This window comes from Amia ocellicauda, chromosome 12, assembly GCF_036373705.1.
Source record: "Amia ocellicauda isolate fAmiCal2 chromosome 12, fAmiCal2.hap1, whole genome shotgun sequence".
Taxonomy (NCBI): Eukaryota; Metazoa; Chordata; class Actinopteri; order Amiiformes; family Amiidae; genus Amia; species Amia ocellicauda.
In genome coordinates this window covers 25,976,973-25,987,594 of record NC_089861.1, presented here as the reverse complement: position 1 = coordinate 25,987,594, position 10,622 = coordinate 25,976,973, and the positions used below count along the sequence as shown (strand labels likewise).

The 10,622-nt window shown below is 46.4% G+C and overlaps 1 protein-coding gene across 3 annotated transcripts; it reads left to right on the top strand.

Moving 5' to 3' along the window:
* The first annotated feature begins 4,607 nt into the window (after nucleotides 1–4,607).
* naa40 (N-alpha-acetyltransferase 40, NatD catalytic subunit) lies at nucleotides 4,608–10,542 on the top strand. Of its 3 annotated transcripts, none has more exons than XM_066719039.1 (8): nucleotides 4,608–4,872; nucleotides 6,050–6,145; nucleotides 6,296–6,348; nucleotides 6,508–6,603; nucleotides 6,708–6,887; nucleotides 7,030–7,113; nucleotides 9,140–9,217; nucleotides 9,368–10,542. In XM_066719039.1, the coding sequence occupies exons 1-8, from the start codon at nucleotides 4,867–4,869 to the stop codon at nucleotides 9,510–9,512; spliced, it is 738 nt and encodes a 245-aa protein (XP_066575136.1). In that variant the 5' UTR covers nucleotides 4,608–4,866; the 3' UTR covers nucleotides 9,513–10,542. The 3 variants fall into 3 exon arrangements, with proteins under 3 accessions (XP_066575136.1, XP_066575138.1, XP_066575137.1); XM_066719041.1 differs by lacking the exon at nucleotides 4,608–4,872 and adding an exon at nucleotides 4,934–4,988; XM_066719040.1 differs by lacking the exon at nucleotides 4,608–4,872 and adding an exon at nucleotides 5,079–5,446.
* The last annotated feature ends 80 nt before the right edge of the window (nucleotides 10,543–10,622 follow it).

Genomic DNA, 10,622 nt, shown 5'->3' with positions numbered 1-10,622 from the left:
CCCTCTTCTCTCCCTCCCCCCACCCCGTCTCTATTTCTCTCTCTCCCCCTCACTCTCTTTATCTTGTCTTCCACTCTCCATCTCCTCTCCAGCTCTCCCTCCTCCCTGCCCCCCTCCCTCCCTCCCTCCCTCTCTCCAACCCCCCGCCCTCCCCCGGCCCACTCCTCCCTCCCTCCCTCCCTTCCTCCTTCCTCCTTCCTTCCCTCCTTTCCCCCACCATCTCCACTCTCCTTTTAGCCTTTCTCCCCTCTCTTCTCTCTGTCAGCCTCCTTCCCTCCCTCCCTCCATCTCTCTCTCTCTCACTTTCTCTCTCTTCACTGCACAGGACGGCTCTGTGAGGTCTGTCAGAGATCTGATGTGTTGAGGAGTAGAGAGGAGGCGATCTGGCCGGTCTTCTCTTCAGGGTTGATGCTGTAAATTGTCCCTCACGACCCCCTCACCCCCTGGATAAATGTATCTGTGCGCATACTCCACTACACACTGGAGTTGTGTGGACAAAAAAACAACACACAGTTCTGTAGTGTGTGTGTGTGTGTGTGTGTTGTGTGAGTGGGATCTGATTCTGTGTCAGTGAGAGTCTGTTTGAGTATGTGTGTGTCAGTGTGTGTGTAAGTCAATAAATCTCTCTCTGTATTTGTATATTTGTATGTGTTGTGTGTGTGTGGGGGTTGGATTGTGTGTGTGTGAGTGTGTGTGTGTGTGGGGAGGAGGGGTTGGATTGTGTGTGTGTGTCTGCTTGTGGGTGAGTGTCTGCTTGTCTATGTGCCTGTATTTGAGTATGTGTGTGTGTATCTGTCTGTGTTGTGCGACAAATCTGGGTTCTTTGCTGATGTAAACTCGGGTAACCCCTGACCTCTGACCCCCCCCCCCTCCCTGCGAGACAGATGACCTCCGTTGTGTGGGACCGAAAACAAAGAGCGCACGGGGCGGGGCAGGGGGCCATCTGCCCGAGAGAGAGAGAGTGAAAGAGAGAGAGAGAGACAGAGGGTGCAGGGGGGGGGGTTCTTAAAGATACAGACACCCTTATCACTTCAGGAAGGGGAGACAGACACGCAACCCTACACACACAGCACAGGCTCAACCAGGGAGACTCAGAGACACGGACAGATGGTTAAACACACACCAGTCTGTGCGAATAATTTAAGAATTTTGTCACTCAGAAGAAAGGTTTTTCTTTATGTCTAGAAATAAAACAAAAAAAATAATGAAATAGATGATGTTTGAGATTTATTATACATAATAATAATAATAATAATAATAATAATAATAATAATAACTGTAAGCTGAGACACTGTGTTTGCATGTGATAGTCCTCTATGTGTAATATGTGATGTGTATGATTTGTGTGTTATTTTGTAAGGGCGTATCTGTGACAGTGTAGCCAGCTTATTTGAGCAGTAGCAGGATTGAGTAGAGCAGTAGTAGGCTTCCATTACACAGTGTGGAGTGGAGTGGTGGTATAATACAGCAAAGCAGGGTCATAGCGGGGGGGTTGTGGCTAATTTTATAAAACTGGAAACATTGGGAGTCAAACTGGCATAATGATGTGGACTGGTGTTGATTTGGGTTCCTGATTTAATTGGCTCTGGAGAGTGGCTGGCACCCCAGTGGATTATGGGTGGATGACGTATCACAGTCTTGCGAGAGGTCTATTGGGTGTTTAGACGGCCATCCCTGCATTAATGCCTGTGTGCAGTGTACGCACAGCTACAGACACCAGCCCAGCCAGGCAGCACAACAAGCACACACACACACTCACTCACTCACTCACTCACAGAAAATGCACCTTTCACAGAGATTTGATCAGGGCTGAGACAATTCGGTCTGACGTGGAATCCTGGGGCTCAAGTAACCCAGCGCCAGGTACTCACTGCCTGGATATACACTCACCTAAAGGATTATTAGGAACACCTGTTCAATTTCTCATTAATGCAATTATCTAATCAACCAATCACATGGCAGTTGCTTCAATGCATTTAGGGGTGTGGTCCTGGTCAAGACAATCTCCTGAACTCCAAACTGAATGTCTGAATGGGAAAGAAAGGTGATTTAAGCAATTTTGAGCGTGGCATGGTTGTTGGTGCCAGACGGGCCGGTCTGAGTATTTCACAATCTGCTCAGTTACTGGGATTTTCACGCACAACCATTTCTAGGGTTTACAAAGAATGGTGTGAAAAGGGAAAAACATCCAGTATGCGGCAGTCCTGTGGGCGAAAATGCCTTGTTGATGCTAGAGGTCAGAGGAGAATGGGCCGACTGATTCAAGCTGATAGAAGAGCAACTTTGACTGAAATAACCACTCGTTACAACCGAGGTATGCAGCAAAGCATTTGTGAAGCCACAACACGTACAACCTTGAGGCGGATGGGCTACAACAGCAGAAGACCCCACCGGGTACCACTCATCTCCACTACAAATAGGAAAAAGAGGCTACAATTTGCACAAGCTCACCAAAATTGGACAGTTGAAGACTGGAAAAATGTTGCCTGGTCTGATGATTCTCGATTTCTGTTGAGACATTCAGATGGTAGAGTCAGAATTTGGCGTAAACAGAATGAGAACATGGATCCATCATGCCTTGTTACCACTGTGCAGGCTGGTGGTGGTGGTGGTGTAATGGTGTGGGGGATGTTTTCTTGGCACACTTTAGGCCCCTTAGTACCAATTGGGCATCGTTTAAATGCCAGGGCCTACCTGAGCATTGTTTCTGACCATGTCCATCCCTTTATGACCACCATGTACCCATCCTCTGATGGCTACTTCCAGCAGGATAATGCACCATGTCACAAAGGTCGAATCATTTCACATTGGTTTCTTGAACATGACAATGAGTTCACTGTACTAAACTGGCCCCCACAGTCACCAGATCTCAACCCAATAGAGCATCTTTGGGATGTGGTGGAACGGGAGCTTCGTGCCCTGGATGTGCATCCCACAAATCTCCATGAACTGCAAGATGCTATCCTATCAATATGGGCCAACATTTCTAAAGAATGCTTTCAGCACCTTGTTGAATCAATGCCACGTAGAATTAAGGCAGTTCTGAAGGTGAAAGGGGGTCAAACACAGTATTAGTATGGTGTTCCTAATAATCCTTTAGGTGAGTGTATATTCATGAGCTACATTTGTGTGCTTAGATTATTGTGCACTCAGCCCTTACTCTCTCACACACACACACACACACACACATACACACAAACACACTGTGACAAACACATAAAGACACGCACACACACATGACACACAATTATAAAACCCTGACACACAGACCTGTGGTGCAGTCCTAATATAATAAGCGTGTAAACTACATGGGCTCAACATGAGGCTGTAGAACAGTGATCTCCAACCCCAATCCACCATAAATCACCAATTTCTGAATACTGGGAACACATAGGAATCAATTAAGCACTTTAATTACGACATGCCACCTACCAAATATGACACACCCCATGCCCCCTATGACATGCTCCTGCCACCTACAATACACCCCCTGCCTCCCATATGACATGCCTCCAGTTCCCATACAACACACCCCCTACAACATGCCAATCCCTTGTACCACACTTGTTTAGTTACTTATGACACTGTTTGCTCCTGTGTGACACTCTATCTGTCCTGTCACACACTGTCTGTCTCTTCCTTATTGGCTCGTATTTGTATCATTTAAAAACGGCTTCATCAGTCCCGGGAGGGTTTCCACTGTGTGAGTTCAGCTGGAGAAGGAAAACTCTCATCAGCTCAGATTTGTAGTCCTGTAGTGTTATATAATACAGTGTAGTGTAATATTGCCTACTGCAGTATACTGCAGGGTAATACTATATTTGTATATAACACTCTGTAGTGTAACATACTGCAGGGTAGTATTGTGGTGTTGTATAATTCAGTGTAGTGTAATACATTTTAGTGTTGTGTATCACAGTGTAGTGTAATATACTGCAGTGCAGTTTAGTACTATTACACATACAGTGCTGTGTGATCAATGTGTCTGACACACTAACATGGACACTAACACACCTGCTTTTACACCACTGCTACTAACATACTTACTGTCACAAACTGTCACTTATTAATACTACAACAACCAGTACTTGCACTACTGTCCAAATATCACTGATATTAACCTGAACACTAATATACAAATAATATTAATAAAGAATACAGTAGTCAATAATATATAACGCAGAATGTGCTCACAGGCAAAGTATCTTCATATCTTCATAATATTCTAGTTGTTTTTATCGTTATTATATTATTATATAGTAATAAAGTATCATTAGTATTATATAATAATGCATTATTATGAGAATTATTCATTATTATTATATACATAGTCAATTTAGTTTTGAAAGTATCAGTGTTTAGAAGTATGTGTTCGTGCATGTGCGTGAGTGTGTGGCGTCCTGCCAGGGAGAAACATGGCGGCGCCCTGGCTGACATCACTCCGCAGTGACAGCCCATTGAGAAATCCCGTTGCCTCCAACGCGCCAGGAGTGAAGCTACTGGCAGAGGCGCCGACACGCATCCCCGGGCAGTGACATCATTTCCCCATGACAACGAAAGAGGAAGCGCTTTCTGTGTGACTCGCTGATGTCAATGTGGGTCGGAGAGAGAGGGGAGAGAAAGAAAGAAAGAGAAAGAAAGAGAGGGAGTGAGAGAGAAAGAGAGAGAGAGAGGCGGAGAGGGGGAGAGAGACTGGGGAGTAAAAGGCGGCGTGGTCGTGCTTTCTCCGGGATAACAGTCGAGCGGCGATCGCTTGATTCGACCCCCCCATAACCACCCCCCCCCCACAAAAAAAAAAAAAAAAAAACTCGAGCGAGTGAGTGAAAAAAAAAAAGTTTGCTCGCGCCGTTCGCGCTGTGTTCCGGCATGGGGGTGAGTGAACCGCACGGGCCCCCGCCGCCCGCCGCACAGCCGCCCGGGCTGTGTCTGTATCTATCTGTGTGTGTGAGAGAGAGAGAGGTGGAAAAAGCAAAAGTGAGGGAGAGGGGGTGAGTGCACGGGGAGAGGAGGAGGAGGAGGAGGAGGAGGAGGAGGGAGAGGAAGAGGAAGAAGAAAAGGAGGGAGAGAAAGACTATCGAGTGCACGGGGAGAGGTGGAGGGAGCCTGCGAACTAGCAGAGGAGGGATTCACGCACAGATCCTCTTTTTTTCTGGACTCGCATCATCTTCTGTCCCCCTGTATTTTCGTGCTGTTTCCCCCCCCTCGGTCTCTCTCTCCCGTCTTTTTTTGCAGATCTCCCGGGTCCGTGTTTACAGCGCGGCGCTGGGGCAACTAGGCCACACGCTTGTGCCGCCACACACAGCACAGCATCGGCACGATTATGTTAAAAAAAAACAACAACATCCATTTATGTATTTAAAATGTGTGCTGTAAACATCATTATAGGTCTGTGGTCGATTGCTTTATACGTATATGTTCTGCGCCCACCTACAAGCAGACCCTGATGGTGTGTGTATCAATGCAATGCTTTCCCCGTGTTTGTGTGCATATAGTGCATGCATGTCTCTGCCCGGCCTCTCGGTACCAGCGGGTGCACATGTCCGGGCTGTGTTTGTGGTTTTTTGTTTGTCTGTGGATGGATACTTGGCCACATGTCTTAAGTTCGTGGAAACCACTAATGCCAGCCCGCCTGCATGCCGTGCTGCTGTGGGGACAAAGACAGAGTCACGTGGTTGCTCCATGGGAACCCAGCTCAAAAATAATTAGATCGAAAATGAATATGAACTATGCATAACCAGTATTTTGCCCAAACGTGCAAAACCGATTTGGCAAGAATATGGATGCATTTGGGAAAAAATATATAAAAATGTTCTTGCCAAATTAGTAAGTTATTTTGCTCTTTCAAATGTTTCTCCATGGATGTGATCAATACTGGAGCTTCTGTACCGTGTTAGGAATCGGATATCGGAACCGGTCCCATGTGTCCGCCACACTTCTCACCGGCCGGGAAGTGTGATAACGGAGAGGACGAGTTCTCTGCCTAACACCCCCCTCTCTTCTTCCTCTCTCCCTTCTCTCCCCTCTCTTTCTCTTTCATCCCTCTCTCCAGAGGAAGTCAAACAAGGCGAAGGAGAAGAAACAGAGGAGGCTGGAGGAGAGGGCCGCCATGGACGCCGTGTGCGCCAAGGTGGAGTCGGCCAATAAGGTGAGAGACCCGCTGTGTGTTTACATATCGGCGCAATTCTGACTGAACAGCTCTTGAGAGCAGGTGGAGTCCAGGGAGGCCAAGAGAGAAGGAGTGGCAGTTGGAGGCAGGAGTGGCATCAGTGACCGTGTTTATTTTTTCTCTTTGCAGCTGGAGGATCCACTGGCTGCTTTCCCAGTGTTCAAGAAATACGACCGGAATGGGTGGGTGTGTGTGTGTGTGTGTGTATCTGTGTGTGTGCGTCTTTCTGTCTGTCTCTATATGTATCTTTCTGTCTCTGCGTGTCTGTCTTGTGCATTTGTGTCCCTTTCTGTTCCTCTGTCTGATGCCCTCACTGACCCCTCTCTCTTCTTCCCCTGCAGGTTGAACCTTGCAATTGAGTGCCAGCGGGTGGCAGCACTGAGCCCTGACACACTGGAGTGGGCGTACGACCTGACGCGCAACAACATGCAGGCACTGTGAGAGTGGGCAGGGCTATATAGGGGGGTGGTGCAGTGGGTGGAGCTATAGAGGAGAGGGTCTGCGTCTGTTTTTGATGATTGACACACTCGCTCTCCTCCAGCTATGAACAGAGTGAGTGGGGGTGGAAGGAGCGGGAGAAGAGGGAGGAGCTTCGAGATGAAAGGGCGTGGTATCTCCTGGCCAGGGATGGAGGAGGCGGGGCATCTGGTGGATCAGCCACACCCATTGCATTCTCTCACTTTCGGTTCGACGTGGAGTGCGGGGAGGAAGTGCTGTACTGGTGAGAGACAGGCAGGGGGAGGGGGGGAGGGAACGGGGGTGTTGGAGGAGGGGGCAAATGGTAGGGAGGGGGTACTGGGAGATGTGATGCATAACTTACATTATCTGACAGTGTAATTTTCTCTCTCTCTGTCTCTCTGTAGTTATGAGGTTCAGTTGGAGAGCCGTGTTCGCAGGAAAGGTCTGGGCAAATTCCTCATTCAGATCCTGCAGCTCATTGCCAACAGGTCAGGACTGAACACACCAAACACACACTCTTACACACGCCTGCACACACAGCCAAACACACACTCTTACACACTCCTGTGCACAGAGCCAAACACACACACTTACACACGGCTGCTCACGCAGCCAAACGCACATGCCTGCACACAAAGCCAAACGCACACTCATGCACACGCCTGCACACACAGCCAAACGCACACTTACACACGCCTGCACAGGCAGCCAAACGCACACTCTTGCACACGCCTACACACACAGCCAAACGCACACACCTGCACATAAAGCCAAACGGACACTCTTACACACGCCTGCACACAGCCAAACGCACTCTTACACACGCCTACACACAGCCAAATGCGCACACTTACACACGCCTGTGCACACGGCCAAACGCGCACACTTACACACATGCCTGCACACAGCTAAACACACACTCTTACACACAGCCAAACACACACACTTACACATGCCTGCGCACACAGCCAAACACACACGCCTGCGCACACAGCCAAACACACACACTTACACAAGCCTGCACACAGCCAAACACACACACTTACACAAGCCTGCACACAGCCAAACACAAACACTTACACACGCCTGCACATGCAGCCAAACTCACACTCTCTTACACACGCAGCCAAACACACACAGACAGTGTTGTAGTCATTACTGAAGTGATATATTGTTATTCATTTCTTGAGGAAAAAATATTAGTATTACATAAGTTCTTTTAAAATGTAGCATGTATTACTCATTATATTACTTGCTACATTCCTTCCTTTTGCCCTGTGAAACAATATGACTAATCTATTCTGGTGATGTGTTTTTTTTAATGTATACCAAACAAATAAAATAAATTAAGACTGTGGGTTACCTTAGTTCTTGGGTCAGTAGCACAGAGAACTGCGAATTAATCGGTCTGGGTGATATCTTACTTCGCAGATTAATAAAACATGTGCAGATTTAATTACAGAGGCTCAGCAATAATAGAATGCAAAGTAATCGTCCAGTAGTCTGCTCTAAACTAGGTAACAATTAAAACAATACATACAAATAAAGTGGAAACGCAGTAGGGTTCCTTGCACATTCGACATGTGCTGCATCTCCTGCACAGAATTCACTGCCAAGGAGACTATTAGATAAAAAATAAATCGGCACTGTAAAATCAAACTCAATATTGCAGTTTGCTAACTTCATTATAACAGTTTACAAAAGTAACAGCATTTGTTCATTTAACCTTTCTATATATATGAACACAAATTAAAATAGTGACATCTCTAACTTGCCCCATCAGAAAACAAAACAATAAAAAGCATAAATCTTGGTAAAGACTTTTGTCTGTATTAAACTACATGAATGTTGAACGAAAAAGTGTTTTACTTTTATAAGCGAAGAAGCCGAAATAAGAGGCTGAAGAGGCTGCATAAAAAATGACTGACAAGTGTCTTCTGCAGGTGATTGGCTGCATAATTTTTTTTTTTTGACAAGCATTTCCTGGAAAGTGATTGGCTGCATAAAAATGATTGACAGTTACTCAGTGCCAGCGCTTTGAATCCTGTGTGGGCGTGGCTTGCCCGGAGAAGGAGTGGGTTTCATAATAACGCCTACATTACAGTTCAGCTCTGTGCACACAAGTGGTGTCGTTGCATAGACATTACATGCTGTGCGGACTTAGTGATTTTGATATGGCGCACGCAAGTAAAAAAGTGTTGAAATTACTGCTACTTGCTTCAGATTTAAACACATCATTTAGATGAAGAACATATAGTGTGAAAACGCTCTTTTAATTGTTTCAGGAAAGTAAGTAATATTACTCAAATTAAAACTAATGCATTATATTATCCCGTTAAGATGTAATATTACAGTAGTTTTACACCCAACGCTGCATACAGCCAAACACCTGTACACACGGCCAAACACACACTTACATATGCCGCTACACATACTGCCAAACTTACACATGCCACAACACATGGCCAAACGCACAATTATACACACACTCTTTCTCTCTCTCTCTCTCTCTAGTACACAGATGAAGAAGGTGATGTTAACAGTATTCAAACACAATCATGGCGCCTACCAGTTCTTCAGGGAGTCCTTACAGTGAGTCGTCTGTGTGTTTGTGTCTCTCTCTCTCTCTCTCTCTGTCTGTCTTTGTCTGTCTCTGTCTCTCTCTTTCAGTCTGCCTCAATCTCTGCACATCTCCGTCTCTGTTTCTGTCATTGAGTCTCATCCCATTTCTCCTTCTCTGAGGTTTGAGATTGACGAGTCCTCTCCCAGCGTGTCTGGTTGCTGTAGTGATGACTGCTCCTATGAGATCCTGAGCCGGAGGACCAAGTTTGGCGAGGGGGGGCCGCACGCGCACGGGGGGGGGCACTGCGGGGGCTGCTGCCATTGAGGGAGGGAAACCACCCCCGCCCCTCCCCCCCAACCCCACACACACACCCGCCAGGACCCCTCCATGCCTTTTTAAAATCTGATTCCCCCCCTGTAATTCCAAGGCAACAAACTTTACTTTTTTAATACCCCCCCACCATGTACATTCTCCCCCCACCCTCCCCTTATTGGGGTATCCTTAGGCTTTCAATGATTCCATCCTAATGTAGTTGTGGCCCTTCGGGGCAGCTGCAGCAGTCTCCCACTTACCAGCTGTTTTATTTGTTTTGTTTTGTTTTATTTATGCTTTTGCCACGTGTGTGTGTGTTTTTAATTATTTGTCGGCTCTTTTGCCATCGGCTCCTGTCCGCCCATGCCTGTTGCTTTACTCTCGGGGGTGTGGCGAGAATCCAACTGTCCGCCAACGCAGAGCCATGCCCTGATGCTGACAGGACAGTACAGTAGAGAGACAGTCCAGTACAACAGGGTCTACAGCCCTGGTCCTGGAGAGAGACAGTACAGAGGTACAGTTAATTAGGATAAACTAATAGGTTAATGCAGTATTTCACAGCTAGATTGGAATGGAAACTTGAAAACAGGGCTGGAGGTTGTGCTGGTCAGTGTTGTGTACACAGACCCCAGTGTTTAACACAAAGTGTTGGGTGTTGGGAGTGGGGAGGTGGAGCGTTTAAATAGAACATGTACTAAGAAAGCTGTCTGTTACAATTTTTTGTTTTGTTTGTTGTCCCCCAACTCCTGCCCCTCTCCCTCCCTCTCCCGTGCTCTCTTTTATAGAGTCCAGGTTGAATATTCCTTGTATATATCTATTCTTCCTCTGTTACCTTGTTTGGCTGTGTGCAGCAGGCCGCTTTACTGGGTAGAGAGAAGAACCAAACGGACACAAATCTACTGCCCTGCCCGGGAATGTTTTCAATTTTTTTTTTTTTTTTTTTTTTAAGTCTCTTGATACTTCAGCGAGGTGGCAGCCTTTCTCAGTTTGTATTTGTTTTATTTGTATGTTACAAATAAAAGGAAAACTTGGTTAACTTCTACTAATATCTAATCCCCAGCTTTTTTTTTTTTTTTTTGTTGTTCCAATTTTTATTCTTAATAATGTTTTGCTAGGAGCTGG